Source organism: Heteronotia binoei, chromosome 5 (genome assembly GCF_032191835.1).
Source record: "Heteronotia binoei isolate CCM8104 ecotype False Entrance Well chromosome 5, APGP_CSIRO_Hbin_v1, whole genome shotgun sequence".
NCBI classification, from domain to species: Eukaryota; Metazoa; Chordata; class Lepidosauria; order Squamata; family Gekkonidae; genus Heteronotia; species Heteronotia binoei.
In genome coordinates, this window is record NC_083227.1 from 27,054,120 (window position 1) to 27,069,873 (window position 15,754).

Below are 15,754 nucleotides of genomic sequence, written 5' to 3' on the forward strand. Positions count from 1 at the left end.
TTTGGGGTTGGAGCCTGGGGAGAGCAGTTTGGAGATGTGAGGCACCTCAGGAGAATACAATGCCAAAGTGTGCATCTTCCATTCCAGGGTAGCCACTGTTTCTGCATGGACTAGGTTGGCTCCATACCTGGAACTGTCTTGGACTCAAGGTAACATCTAGATTGGAACCAATGCTCATAAAAGTCCTTAGGTTAGCTATTTAGCTTCATTATTTTATCCTCACCATTCATGGCTCTTTTATGACCTATTTTTGCACAGTCTTTTAATCAGGTCTCAGAGTCAGCAGGAGCTCACAGGAGCACAGCTCCTGAATCTTTCTTATGGTTCCCCCTCTTCCTCCCCACCTACTTTGTCCATTGAATAGTAGGTGCAGCTGCATAACAATCCCTGGATTAGGAGAGCGGGCAGCCAGTCAGCCACCAGGAGCTTTGCCACACTCGCAGCAGCCCTCATTAACCCTTGGAGAAGCCTGTACCACCATTTCTCCACTTCTTATGTGATTTTGGGTGGCGGGTGACTTGCAAGCCTTGGTGGGGGGGCAGCCCAGGAGAGCCCCAGGCAAGTGAGGCCTGCTTGGTAGGGTTGCCAAGTCCAATTCAAGAAATATCTGGGGACTTTGGGGGTGGGGCCAAGATCAAGGCTGTGACAAGCATAATTGAACTCCAAAGGGAGTTCTGGCCATCGCATTTAAAGGGACGGCACACCTTTTCAATTCCTTCTTTCCATAGGAAATAATGGATAGGGACACCTTCTTTGGGGGCTCATAGAATTGGACCCCCTGGTCCAATCTTTCTGAAACTTGGGGAGTATTTTGGGGAGAGGCACTAGATGCTATACTGAAAATTTGGTGCCTCTACCTCAAAACACAGCCTCCCCAGGGCCCCAGATACCTGCAGATCAATTCTCCATGATTTTCTATGGGAATAAATCTCAATAGGGAATAACAGAGTTCCCAGCAGACATTTCCCTCCCCTCCCCCCGCTTTCTGACGACCCTGAAGTGGGGGGAGGGTCTCCAAACTGGGGGATCCCCTGCCCCCACCTGGGGATTGGCAACCCTACTGCTTGGGCTAACTGGATCTCTAGGCAGCCCAAGCAGGCCTCACTCTCCTGGGGCTCTCCTTTCTTGCATCAGGTTGCTTTTGGCTGGGTGGCAGCAGCATATGCTGATGAGTTATGCTAATGAGCTCCACCACCTATTTTTCTACAAAACGACCCCTGCTTTTAATAAATCACTTTGTTTTCAGGAACTCATCTCGTTAAGAGTCCAGCCTTGCAGGCCTGACATTTGTTCTTAGACTTTGGGGGGCTATGGGCTTGTCTCCTGGTCTCTGGCTGCCTGGGTAGTTAAAAGCTCTAGTGGCAGCGATACCTAGAAGTGTGACATTCCAGATCTTCTGGGTTCTTTTGCCCAGCTCATCACCCATAAACAGGGCCTTGGCTTCAAAGGTCCTTTGATGGGGGCACACTCAATTCCTTGGCTTGGCTTCAAAGGTCCTTTGATGGGGGCACACTCATTTTCTTTTCTACCCAGCTCTCCCAAAGAGGACAGATTTTGATTGCCACAAGAGGGTGTAAGCTTTCAGGTCACACAGAGCTCTACATCAAACAGCCAAGGCTGGCATTACCCTGCACCATTCTAATTAATTAACAATACTGATTTACAGCATCACTGATCATGTCAAGAGTACATTTCTTATGCTGCTTAGCTCAGCCCCACAAACTGCCACCATTTGGACCTATAAATTCTAGCCGAGTCTGACCGTGCCTCTGAACATGTATTTGACTTGCCACATAAAGCATAGAAGGCAGCCAATAGAATACGAGCAGGCTTCGGCAGTTGTGCAGACCTGTTGTTTGAATGGGGGCAAAATGCCAGGACACAAATGCGATTATGGTGCAGCCCGCCAAACTATTTCCCATCTGTCACAGGAATGTGAGCATCGTGCTTTCCAGGGAGATGTGAGGGAGCTCTCTGAACTCTCCCCAGCTGCGATTGGATGGAAACTTTAGATATTAGTATTTAGGGAGACTGCCAAATCCATCTGCCCACCTGTTATATTATGTGCTTCCTATGGGTAACTCTGATGATAATATTGGATTTATATCCCAACCCTCCACTCTGAATCTCAGAGCGGCTCACAATCTCCTTTATCTTCCTCCCCCAGAACAGACACCCTGTGAGGTGGGAAGATCTGGAGTGTCACACTTCAGGGTATCACCACCAGCAGCTGCCCTTCCAAGGACAACTCCTGCTATAGCTATGGCTGACCCAAGGCCATTCCAGCAGCTGTAAGGGGAGGAGCGGAGAATCAAACCCAGTTCTCCCAGATAAGAGTCCTCACATTTAACCACCGCACCAAACTGGCTCTCTGCCATACAATAAATAATAATCTGAATATGTACAAAATGCATTCCTCTGTTTGAAATATTTCTTGGCAGGACTGAAAGGGCAGCTTTGCTGTGCTCCAGAACCAAACAGTACCCCAAAAGGCCACAATGTATGGAATGCAGGGAGTAGTGAAAGCTGCCCTCTAAACATGGTCCATCCCCCCCACAATATTTTAAATTGTGCCAAGCTTTACTTTGATGGAGCTAACTTTCCTCCTTTCCTATCTCCATTGAAAGGGGCCTTGGCTCTGTGGTAGTGCATTTTCTTGGCATGAAGAAGGCCTCAGCTTCAGTTCACTGGTATCTTCAGGCAGGGAGCATACAGCAGGAGATGGGAAACACCTTGAGAGCCACTACCTGTCTGCATATGACTTTCATGGACCCATAGTCTGACAAGAGTACGTTCCTTAAAAATAAAATCGCCTTGAACGTTCATAGAGAGGGCTAACTATATAACTAGAACTAACATACACAAGAAGATGGATATGTGAACCACTGGCATCAGCATGGTATCCTTTTCTCTCTTCATATAGAAGAAGACTGCAGATTTATACCCCGCCCTTCACTCTGAATCAGACTCAGAGCGGCTTACAATCTCCTATATCTTCTCCCCTCACAACAGACACCCTGTGAGGTAGGTGGGTCTGAGAGGGCTCTCACAGCTGCTGCCCTTTCAAGGACAATTTCTGTGATAGCTATGGCTAACCCAAGGCTGTTCCAGCAGGTGCAAGTGGAGGAGTGGGGAATCAAACCCGGTTCTCCCAGATAAGAGTCCACACACTTAACCACTACACCAAACTGACTCTCATATATACAGCATCATGCTTTTAAAAATAATGCCCGTAAAACCACACTGGCCCTTTAAGCATTTATAAGTAAAGGTAAAGGTAGTCCCCTGTGCAAGCACCAGTCGTTTCCAACTCTAGGGTGACATCGCATCATGACATTTTCACGACAGACTTTTTGCAGGGTGGTTTGCCATTGCCTTCCCCAGTCATCTACACTTCCCCTCCAGCAAGCTGGATACTCATTTTACCAACTTCGTAAGGATGGAAGGCTGAGTCAGTCTCGAGCTGGCTACCTGAACCCAGCTTCCACTGCGATCGAACTCAGGTTGTGAGCAGAGAGCTTGGACTGCAGTACAGTAGCTTTACCACTCTGCGACATGCAATATTATGCAGATTTACTCCAGGACCCAAATGCAATTGTGGTGCAGCCCGCCGAACTATCTGTCACAGGAATGTGAGCATCGTGCTTTCCGGGGAGATGTGATGGAGCTCTTTGAACTCTCCCCAGCTGTGATCAAGTGGATTGAAAATTTAGATATTTAAAACATTAGCCTCCTTTCTCCCTTGCAGAACTCAAGATGGCTTGCCATATAAATAAAACTATTATTAAAAGCACGATAAAAAGAGGGGGGAAACATCAATTAAATGGACAAAATTGAAGTTATATGAAAAAATCAGCCCCGTGGTGCAGAGTGGTAAAGCTGCAGTACTGCAGTCCAAGCTCTCTGCTCATGACTTGAGTTCGATCCTGGTGGAAGCTGGGTTCAGGTAGCCAGCTCAAGGTTTACTCAGCCGTCCATTCTTCTGAGGTAAAATGAGTACCCAGCTTGCTGGGGGGAAAGTGTAGATGACTGGGGAGGGCAATGGCAAACCACTCTGTAAAAATGTCTGCCGTGAAAACGTGATGCGACATTACCCCAGAGTCAGAAATGACTGGTGCTTGCACAGGGTACTACCTTTACCTTTTAAATTGAAGTAACTCTGCAACTGCTTGCAGGTTGAGAGAGTTACAACATTGCTTAACTTGTGAGCATTCTATTTAACTCAATTCCTGAAGAATGTTTACAAATATTAAACTGATGTGTCAACTAAAAAAAAAATTAAATCACAGGCTGTGTCAGGCTGGTTAACATTGAAAAGATATATATTTTAATGTTCTGGTTAAGTTTTAGCAAAAAGGTGATGGGGAATGGGTCAAATGTAACATAAAAACAAGAAACTGCAAAATAAACAATACACAAAGATTTATGTAGGCTTCCATGTACATAAAGTCTGGGGAAATGGAAAGAAAGCAATGGAATAGAGGTCATTTATACCCTACCTACCTACCTCCCAAGCGAGACCAACAACGGCTTAAGGAGGGGTGTCAAACTCATTTGTTATGAGGGCCGAATCTGCCATAAATGAGACCTTGTTGGGCCGGGCCATGTGCATACCTATTCAAGATTAGGTAACAGTAGAAGAAGAAGAAGAACTGCAGATTTATACCCCGCCCTTCTCTCTGAATCAGAGACTCAGAGCAGCTTATAATCTCCTGTCTTCTCCCCCCACAACAGACACCCTGTGAGGTGGGTGGGGCTGAGGGGGCTCTCACAGCAGCTGCCCTTTCAAGGACAGCTCCTGCAATAGCTATGGCTGACCCAAGGCTATTCCAGCAGGTGCAAGTGGAGGAGTGGGGAATCAAACCCAGTTCTCCCAGATAAGAGTCCACACAATCTCCTATGTCTTCTCCCCCCACAACAGACATTTAAAGATTTAAATAAAACAAAGTAAAACATGTTTAAAACATTAGCAATCATTGGTCTTAAAGGTGCTTCCTTTGTATTTTTTCCATGGGATCTGAGGAACTGGATAAAGGAAATGCTGGCTCTTTCCCTCTTTCCCCAGGGGACCAGGAGGGAGAGGAGCCTCAATCAATGGAGAAAATCGAGGTTTTGCTCTGTAGCTCCTGTGCAATTGAGCAAGCCTTGCAAAGCAAGCAGTGATGCAGAACAAAGCAAGAAAGAGGGAGAAGGAAGCAGACAAGAGCCAGTTAGGCGCCTAATAGGAACTGTCTAGGGATCTGATTTGGCCCCTGGGCCACACATTTGACACCCTTGGTTTACAGTATTCTCTTCTCCTTCGTTTTATCCTCACAATAACCCTGCAAGGCAGCTTGGGCTGAAAGTATATGAATGGCCCAAGGCCAGCCAGCAAGCTTCCATGATGGGGTGGGGATTTGAACTTGGGTCTCCCAGATCCTACTTTGTCACTCTAACACAGGGGTGTCAAAAATGTGGCCACGGGGCCGAATCAGGCCCCTGGAGGGCGCCTAGCAGGCCTCTGAGCAACTAGCTGTGATCCACTTCCTTCTCCCTCTCTCTTGCTTCCTTCTGCATCACAGTTTGTTTCGCCAGGCTTGCTCTATTGCACAGGAGCTACAAAGTCTCTATTTTCTCCGTTGGCTGAGTCTCCTCCCTTGGGGGTAGAGTGAGCTTACTTTGCCAGGCTTTCTCAATTGCACAACAGAGCTACTAAGCCAAGCCTCTCTTCCTTCTTTTGGCTGAAGCTCACCCCCCTCCAGTTCTCTGGGGAAAGAAGGAAAGACCCAGAGCTCTGCTTGCCCAGTTCCCTGGATCACACAAGAGAGATACAAAGAAAGCAAGACCAATGAGTGCTAATGCTTTATACATGTTTGATTTTTTTTAAAAAAATTGTTTTGTCTGTGTCCGTTATAAAGTTTCTCTCTCTGCTACCTGGCGTTACATTTTATGACGCTCGTGGCCCAGCCCGACAAGGTCACATTTATGTCAGATCCGGCCCTCATAACAAATGAGTTCGACACCCCTGCTCTGACCCACTGCACCACACAGGGTCTCAGTTTTGTTAGAGAATCATCCCCTTGTTGTGTTCATAGATTTGCCTGTCTCAACGCATAAGCAGGCCTTGATCTGAGGCAGAGTTCTGCATGATATGAAATAGATTTATCAGTTACCCCCTAGTCAGAGTTCAGACTTTTCTTCCAGAATCTGACAACATGCTCACACCATCCAGAGAATTTCCCCATCTGTACTAGAGTAGTGTAAAGTTCTCGTTGTGAATAAAGGTACAATAAAGTTGCTGACTCTTGTTTTGATGGTATGGCGGGCATGCAGTCAGAGTGGGGGGCGGGGCTTAAAAGAAAGACAACTCCTTTCACCAACTCCAAAGCCATTTCTCAAATCAACGATACAGGAAGAGTGTTAGTATAGGTGTCAAGAGCTTCTCAGCTCTTGGAACTGGAAGAAACTGGGAAATCTGATGACCTTCTGAGGTAAAATGAGTACCCAGCTTCAAGGCACTTAACAGACTTCTTCAGATCACCTCAAAATTACTACCAAGGAGAAGAGGGGAAGGGATCAGTTGCAGCAGGTTTAATAAGATCACCAAGGCGGATCGTCCAAAGCCATTCCCAAAATTCCTAACGTCAAATCCCCCCCGTCCCAACCACCTCCAAAAAATCAGTCATGTGAAGATTAGTCCTTGATAAATAGTTCAGTGTAACAAGTTCTCAAGAACATCCGTATTAAACAAGAAATGAACAGGTTAAAAAACATGACATTATTTAATAAAAAGCGGACACCGAGGGAAAAGCTACACACGCCTTAAAATACAGGATTGGAAAGAGCTCCTTAAATCTAGTGGTAGAGTCCACAATAAAGTCTCGTTAGCTTATTGGACATGCCCACGGAGAAAAGCAGGATTTATAGAAGCAAAGCATAACTCCTTAGATCAAGATGGGTAGCCATGTTAGTCTGTCTGTAGCAGCACAAAAGAGCAAGAGTCCAGGAGCACCTTAGAGACTAACAACATTTGCGGCTGGAGATGAGCTTTTGTGAGTTGGGAGCGATGGTGGCTCAGTGGTAGAGCATCTGCTTTGAAAGCAGAAGGTCCCAGGTTTAATCCCCGGCATCTCCAATTAAAAAGGGTCCAGGCACATAGGCGTGAAAAACCTCAGCTTGAGACCTGGAGAGCCGCTGCCAATCTGAGTAGACAATACTGGCTTTGATGGACTGAGGGTCTGATTCAGTATAAGGCAGCTTCATATATGTTCATATGAGTCACTGCTCACTTCTTCCGATACGGTTAGAACGTGAGTCCATCAGTTCTTATATCTTGGAGAGTAGAGTGATTTCAGGTGCCAAATGACAACAGCAGGCACAACTGGATGAGGATGAGTAGGCATGGAGAAATCAGCATTTGTAATTAAGGCAGGAAACCCAGGTCTTGATTCAGTCCAGGAAGATGCAATATCTTGAGCTTCATTATCAATTGTAATTCAGCAGTCTCTTTCTCATACGTTATTCTAATCTAGCTGATCTATTGTCATTAGCCTGCTATTGTCATTTGGCATCTGAAATCACTCCACTTCCCAAGATATAAGGACACATGGAATTGTGTTCTAGTTGCATCTGAAGAAGTGAGCAATAACTTATGAATGCTCCTAAAAAAAGGTAAAGGTTGTCCCCCTGTGCAAGCACCAGTCATTTCCGACTCTGGGGTGATGTTGCTTTCATAACATCTACACAGCAGACTTTTTACGGGGTGGTTTGCCATTGCCTTCCCCAGTCATTTACACTTTACCCCCAGTGAGCTGAGTACTCATCTTGCCGACCTCGGAAGGATGGAAGGCTGAGTTAACCACGAGCCGGCTACCTGAACCCAGCTTCCACCGGGATCGGACTCAGGTCGTGAGCAGAGCTTGGACTGCAGTGTTGCAACTTTACCACTCTGTGCCATGGAGCACTTATATGAATGCTCCTACCCTGCCTCAAATTTTGTTAGTCTTTAAGGTCCTTCTGGACTCTTGCTCCTTACCCCAGCTCTTTAGGTATCCACTCGAGAATCCTCTTAATTTAAAAATCTCCATGCTATAGGGATGAGGAACCGTATGGTTTCCATGAGGCCTAAAGAACTTTTTAGTCTCTGTTAAACCAGCAATTAGATTTTAAAGTGGAGAATATAGGACACTATTAAATCCAGGAGAGGTGACTCCCCCACATGGATACTTAATGGTATTTAGACTCTGTCCAACTAACAGAAAATATAAGACCTAAGACGGACTGCTTTATATAAGAACAGACCCCCCCAAATCAGATTGGCTGGCTGGCATCTAGAGCACATGTCCCACAATGACCTTGGAGAAGACTCCAGAAAGCTCCTGCGCAGAGCAGGAGAATGACAGCTCGCTCATGCTAGTTCTACCTAATAACAGAAGGTATATTGTTTCTGAGCATGGAGGTTCATTGAGCTTAATTTATGGAATGCACTGCAAGATCTGGCCATGGATGCTATCTCAAGCGAAGACGCGTACTGTTTCAGAGTAGCCACGTGGGTCTGCGGTAGAACAGCTAGATTCAAATCCAGGTTTTTGTGGTATAAGCTTCTGAGAGCCCCCTTTGTCAGATACTACCAATGACTGCTATGAATCTACTGCTACAAGTCTTAGTAGTTAAATAGAATCACCGCGTTTGAAAGGGATGAACTTCTGAAGACCAGTTGTCAGCAGACGGCTGCCATTCTTGCCCTGCTTGTGGGATTTTTGGAGGCATCTGGACTGCCATGGCTGAAGGCAGAGTACAGGACAGGAAAGATTATAGGACTGCCCTAGCAGGGGTTCTTTTGTGAATTGACAACAGTTACTCACGTAGTGTGTACTTTATAAAACCAGTTGTGCACATCAACCTACTCCAGTGTCATCTCAAGAGTTCTCTGGCACTTGAAATGCTCAATGGATTTTGTCCTGCTTTGCTCATTAACACGGCACGTAATTTTTCATGTTCAACACGGAATGCGATTTTCACATTCGTAAAAAAGCTGAGACCTATACGGATTTTATGTTCTTCATAAAGGTCTGACGAATCCAAAGCCATCTGATGTCATCTGTCCACTTTTACACGGGGGAAAAAAATCCGTGCTCCACTGAAGTTCTTTCCATGGTCAGAGCATTTTTTAGGATTTACAAGATTGTCCAGCTTTTTTTTTTACCCTGCCCGTCCTCAGTATGGGATGGAATATGCCATCCTTCTCAATTTGACTTTCGCAACAACATTGTTTGGTAGGCGGAGAGTGATTGATCCAAGGTCACCAGTGAATGTTCATGGCTGAGTGGTCGGAACTCAGGTCTCTCCCACCCTAGTTCAACACTTCAACTGCTATCCCGCATTGGTCCAGATTGTGCCTAGCGTGCATTCTTTGGGGTGAATTAAGGTTTATCCTCTGACCGAAACTCTTTTCACACACCATGCATTTATATGGCTTCTCCTCTGTGTGGATTCTCTGATGACTTCTAAGGCTTCCCCCTTGAGAAAAATCCATGCTACAGTCTGAGCACTGATGGGGTTTTTCTCCCACGTGGATTTTTGCATGTCTAGTAAGGTCTGAGTTCTTACTGAAGTTCTCTCCACACTCTGAGCATTTATATGGCTCCTCTCCTGCATGCAGTCTCTCGTGATCTTTAAGGCTTGGTTTGTAATAAAAATCTGTGCTGCAGTCCGAGCACTGATAGGGTTTCTCTTCTATGTGGATTCTTTTGTGCCTTGTAAGGTCCGAGTTCTTACAGAAGCTCTTCCCACACTCTAAGCACTTGTAGGGGTTCTCCCCTGTGTGGACCCTCTGATGGGTAGTAAAATCAGTTTTGTCTCTGAAATGTCTTCCACACTGTAAGCACGAATACGGTTTCTTCCCTGTGTGGATTCCTTGATGCCTAAGCAGTTTATCCCTTTGGCCAAACCTCTTGCTACATTCTGAGCACTGGAATGGTTTCTCTCCGGTGTGTACGCCGAGGTGTCGAATAAGGTTCGCCTTCTGGCAAAAGCTCTTCCCACACTCTGAGCACTGAAATGGTTTTTCCTCCTTATGGATTCTCCAGTGCGCATAAAGGCTTGACTTCCAACGGAAGATTTTCTGGCACACAGGGCACTGACTGATTTCCTTCCCCGCGTTTCTTTTTCCTTGGGTCGGGATTTCACAGGCCCCGCCGCCCTGAGAAATGTAAGACTCCTCCACCCTTTCCTGTTTTATTTCTGTTTTGATTCTGTGCTGTTCCGCCTCTTCAGACCTGCCTCTTCCCGACATATCCCTGAGCAATTGTCCCTCACTCCATCCATCTGAGGGAAGCCAGTAAGATCCGGAAGGATTAACAGAGCCTGTAATCAAGGAACAAACTCAGTTAGCTGTTTCTGACACAGTACATTTAAAAAATTGTTTCAACCGTCATCCCATCATAGCAGCTTAAAAGCAAAACGTAAGTGGAAAATTGGATCCTGCCCAATATTAAACAGCCTCCCTCCATTGAAACACAGATTCAGCTCTATGGCAGCCAGTCCAATAGCCAGAAATTTGGGAGTGGGCCCAGGGGATAAAAAAAAATGAGGGGGGCATGGGGCTTGGCTGCTTCTTCCAGTGGCCAGCTGCCAGGCCCCAGCTCTCTTGTGCACGTGCACTCACTCTCGTGTGCACTCTCTCGCTGTCGCACACTCTCTTGCTTTCTCTCTCGCTGTCACTGTCTCATGTTCTCTCTCACTTGTGCTCTCACTCTCTCTCTCACTCACTGTTGCTCTGTCTCATGTTCTCTCTCTCACACACACAGTCACGCTCTCTCTCCTGATTTCTCTCTTGGTCTTGCTGTCACTCTCTCCTCTCGAGCTTTCTCTCTGTGTCAATGTTGCTCTCTCATTCTCTCTCTCTCTCTCTCACTGTTGCTCTCTCTCTTGTGCTTTCTCTCTTGCTGTCACTCTCTCTCACTCGCTGTCACTCTCTCTCCTGCTCTCTCTCTCTCGCTTTTGCTGTTGCTGCCTCCTCTCGCTCTCTCGTGCTCTCTCTGACTGTGGCTGTCGCTCTCTTGCTCTTGCTCTCTCTCACGGGGGGGGGGGGGGAGAAATAGCCTGGGAATGGAGGGGCCCTAAAGAGGGAAGGGGGGGTTACATAGAGCGGCCTTCCCCCTAGACCCCCCCCATAGTTACAGACCTGGTGACAGCTCTTTCCCCACACAGAATGGACATAAGCTGGCAGCACTCATGCTGCACAGCATGAGAAAGGAGGCACCTGACCAGACCCCATGCAAGTTACTGAAAGAGATGCTCAACTAGGTCCTCCAAAATGTATGGCTGGCCAAGCGGGCTCTCTCTCCCTCATGAGAGCCCTTTTTCAGGGGCCAAGTTTTCCTCCCAGTCTGTCCCTGCCAGAGCATAATCCAAGAGGACTAAAATCCTGCAGTTTGTTTGGCTAAATACACCCACTCAACACCTATGAGAGAATGAGCTAAGATAGCTAGGTGGAGTTCAACAGACACTCACAGGAAATATGGACAATTAAGCATTTGACGTTGCCTCATAAGCTGCTGATCTTGGAAAGGAACCCCCATGATACCAAGAAAGGTGTTTACCTCAGGAAATACGTATCAATGAAAAGTCTGAGGCCTAGCTTCAAAAGGCTTTGAAAGAACCTGACCAAACTTATAACGGCAATTGAAGAAACCAAGATAACGGAAAACAAAAATTTCCTATAGCTCAAGTTCAATGTTCCCTCTAAGCTGAGTTAGTGTGAGCTAGCTCAGTTTTTTAGCCTTCTGCTCACACATTTTTGTGTTAGCTCAGGAAGGATGGCCCCAGAGAACAAAAATTTATGCAGTAGCTCACAACTTTCATGCCATTAGCTCACAAAGTAGAATTTTTGATTGCAAGACTCTACAGTTTAGAGAGTCTTGCTCAAGTTCTCTGAAAATCAAAAGTCGGGAAAATTCATAACCAGATGGACCTGGCATAGAGCCTCACCCATGCAGCTTCTTAATGATTCTTCCTTGGGGACCTGAAAAAATCGAGCTTCCCCTTCTTCCTGCCAGGAGTTGAAATCCAGATTGCGAATCAGAGGTCCTTCTAAAGAGGAAGGGGGGAAAAACGTATCAGCAATTTCTGACCCTGCAAGAAAAAGAAGATTCTGAGAGCTTCTAAGTTCAGGGTGGCTTCATGATTTCCACCACCAGCACCACTGCCGCCAAAGGGAAGAAATGAAGGATGCAACAGATATATAAAAAGGGATAAGGGCGCTTTACCTTGGAGAAATTACAATTGAGGGGTGACATGATAGAGGTTTACAAGATTATGCATGGAATAAAGAAGGCAGAGAAAGAAGTACTTTTCTCCCTTTCTTGCAATACGAGAACTTGTAGGCACTCAATGAAATTAATGAACAGTAGGTTTAGAACAGATAAAAGGAAGTACTTATCCACCCAAATAGTAACGGATACATGAAATTCACTGCCACAGGAAGTGGTGGTGGCTACAAGCATAGATAGCTTGAAGAGGGGATAGGATAGACATATGGAGCAGAGGACCATGTGGCTATTAGCCACAAGTTATAGATGGAACACTCTATCTTGGGCAGGGATGCTCTATATTCTTGGTGCTTGGGGGACAATAGTGGGAGAGTTTCTGGAGTTCTAGACCCCCTGATGGCATCTGGGTTTTGACCACTGTGTGACATAGAGTGTTGGACTGGATGGGCCACTGGCCTGATCCAACATGGCTTCTCTTATAGTCTTATATGAGGAGAAGGAAACATCATTCTAGGAGAGGAATGTGTGTTTCCCAGCATGCCAAAACCCAGGTGTCATCAGGAGGTCCCCTGATGGAGCCAGAACTCCAGAATCCCTCTCACTGTTGCCCCCAAACATTAAGAAAACAGAGCACCACTGCCTCAGATATAAGAACACAAGAGAAGCCATGTTGGATCAGGCCAATGTCCCATCCAGTCCAACACTCTGGGTCACACAGTGGCCAAAACCCAGGTGTCATCAGGAGGTCCAACATTGGAGCTAGAAGTTCAGAATCTCTCCCCACTGCTGCCCTCAGTTAGGACTACAGCCCCCTTGGAAGAGACTGCTTAGTACCATCAAGCCAAAAAAGAAGCTGATGAATCCTACAGTTAGGGTTCCAATCTCCAGGTGGGGCATGGAGATCTCCTACCTAGAGAACAGGAGATCAGTTTCCCTGGAGAAAATGGCTCCTTTGGACTCTATGGCAGGGTTTCCCAAACTTTCCCCACCCCCGTGGCCTGGTTATTTTTACACTTCTCCTTCGTGGCCCACTAAAATTTGGGGGTGGAGCCAGGAGACTTTGGGGGTGGAGCCGGGAGACAGGAAATGATGTACAAACAAGCCTAAAACTCTTGCAATATTTTGTTTAGGAAAGGTGGGAGAATAGTGAGATTTTGCAATGCAATTATAAAAATAAAACATTAAGAAAAAGCAAAAGGACCACACAGCAGAAAACTAAAAATATAAAATGCTCTCAGCCTGGAAAAACATGAAATGGCAGGGTGTTTAAAGCTTCTCCCCACCCCTCCAGGTCTACTCAGATTAGCAATGGCAAGAAAGGAAGGAAGGACGAAAGGACGAAAGGACGAAAGAAAGGACGAAAGGACGAAAGAAAGGACGAAAGGACGAAAGAAAGGACGAAAGAAAGGAAGGAAGAAAGAAAGAAAGAAAGAAAGAAAGAAAGAAAGAAAGAAAGAAAGAAAGAAAGAAAGAAAGAAAGAAAGAAAGAAAGAAAGAAAGAAAGAAAGAAAGAAAGAAAGAAAGAAAGAAAGAAAGAAAGAAAGAAAGAAAGAAAGAAAGAGAGGGAGGGAGGGAGGGAGGGAGGGATGGAAACAAATATAGAAAAAAAGAAAAAAGAGGAAGGAAATAGGAAGGGAGAAAAAGAGTGAAAGGAAAGAAAGAAAGAGTGAAAGAAAGGACACTCTCGATGGGAAAGCCGGCCCTGGAGCCCTCAACGCCCGTCCGCGGGGCCTCCAGTCCCCTGGCCGCCCCTCCCCCGCCTTCCTCCGCATCTGCGCCTCCCCCCCCCCCCCAACGTTCGCCTCCGCGCCTCCTTCTCCTTCTCTTCCCCACCTCTGGCAGGTCAGTTTCATGCTGCACAAAGCCCTTCCTCCTCCCCCCACCCCAATTGCTCTGAAATCGGCGTGGAGCTCATTCCCTGCTGGGCCAAGCCGGCGGCAGCTCAAACAGACCGCGGCCGAAATGGATGGGAAGGAAGTGCCAGGGAGGGAAGAGCCAAGCACCCTTTTTGGCCGCAGTCTGTTTGAGCTGCCACCAGCTTGGCCCGGTGTGGAATGAGCTCCGCGCCGATTTCCAAGCGATCGGGCAATGGTGGGGGGGGGGGGAGGAAGGGCTTTGTGCAGCATGAAACTGACCTGCCTGAGGTGGGGAAGGGAGGGAGAAGGAGGCACGCAACCTGGGGGAGGGAGGCGTGATGCGGGGGAAGGCGGCGGGAAGGGCGGCCAGGGGACTGGAGGCCTCACGGACCGGCGTTGAGGGCTCCACAGCCTGGTGCCGGGTCGCAACCCTGGCTTTGGGAAACACCGCTCTATGGCATTATACCCTGCTGAGCTCCACCTTCTCCCCCAAACCTTGCTGTCCTCAAACTTTACCTCCAAATCCCCAGAAATTACCCAAACCCAGAACTGGCAGTACTACCTAGAGAAGACGCAAGAAAAATAACTGACTAGACAATCCAGAAGCTTCTTACCCAGAGAGGCCACGTTCTGGCAGTTTTGCTCCATGAGCTGCCTGTGCAGGGCTCTTTGGTTTGCGGCGAGGAAGGCCCACTCCCCATCAGTGAAATGCATAGCCACCTGGTCAAAGGTCAACATGCCCTGTAAGAGGAAAATGTTCATCAACAGGGAACTGCTCTTCCCCTTCTAAGACTGCAACGTCTTCAGCATTTTCCTATGAGGAGAACTGTAGAGTCCATGCCACACAATTCATCACAGGCTAAGCCCACTGATTTCTTTATGGCTGTGGTCACACACACTAAATAACGCACTTTCAATCTACTTTCAATCCACTTTCCAACTGGATTTTACTGTGTGAACTGGCAAAATCTAGTTGGAAAGTGCACTGAAAGTGGATTATTTAGTCTGTGTGATCGCAGCCTACGTGTATGTGTACTTATGCACCTATGCAAGATAACGATATATGAGAGATACAAAAGGAATGAAGGATTATTTAGTCATATATAAGGATACAAAAGGATTCATTATGAAGTATGTAAAGAAGAAAATATTTCTCCCCAACTTCCCTCCTTTATAATTTTCAAGATGTTTCAAACATTTTGAGCTCCAGATTTCATAACTGATCTGTTTTACAATTATATCCTTAATTTCATCATTGCTGCATTTTCTGTGTTAACTATATTGTCATTTCTACTTACTACTTATTGCTTCTAAATATTCCAAAATTCAATAGGAAATCTATTATATATCTCACAGTAAAGCAGCCATTGATTCATTGTGCTTAGCTTGGAGTGATGCCTCAGGAGAGCCAGTTTGGTGTAGTGGTTAAGCATGCGGACTCTTATCTGGGAGAACCAGGTTTGATCCCCCACTTGCAGCTGCTGGAATGGCCTTGGGTCAGCCATAGCTATTGCAGGAGTTGTTCTTGAAAGGGCAGCTGCTGTGAGAGCCCTCTCAGCCCCACCCACCTCACAGGGTGTCTGTTTGTGGGGGGGGGGGATAAAGGAGATTGTAAGCTGCTCTGAGTCTCTGATTCAGAGAAAAGGG

At 46.6% G+C, this 15,754-nt stretch overlaps 1 protein-coding gene and 1 non-coding gene across 2 annotated transcripts in view; one reads left to right on the forward strand and one right to left on the reverse strand.

Annotated features, from left to right (window-relative positions):
* LOC132571888 (uncharacterized) overlaps window positions 1-15,754 on the reverse strand; it is a 128,773-nt gene that overhangs the window by 15,724 nt on the left and 97,295 nt on the right. Inside the window, exons 12-14 of the mRNA XM_060238680.1 lie at window positions 14,722-14,848; window positions 11,971-12,072; window positions 9,336-10,344 (exon numbers count right to left, since the gene is read on the reverse strand). Coding sequence (XP_060094663.1) covers window positions 9,336-10,344; window positions 11,971-12,072; window positions 14,722-14,848 — 1,238 coding nt within the window. The remainder of the gene's footprint in view (window positions 1-9,335; window positions 10,345-11,970; window positions 12,073-14,721; window positions 14,849-15,754) is intronic.
* Window positions 7,040-7,114, forward strand: TRNAS-UGA (transfer RNA serine (anticodon UGA)). The gene has a single exon. It is a non-coding gene; the product is annotated as a tRNA-Ser (tRNA).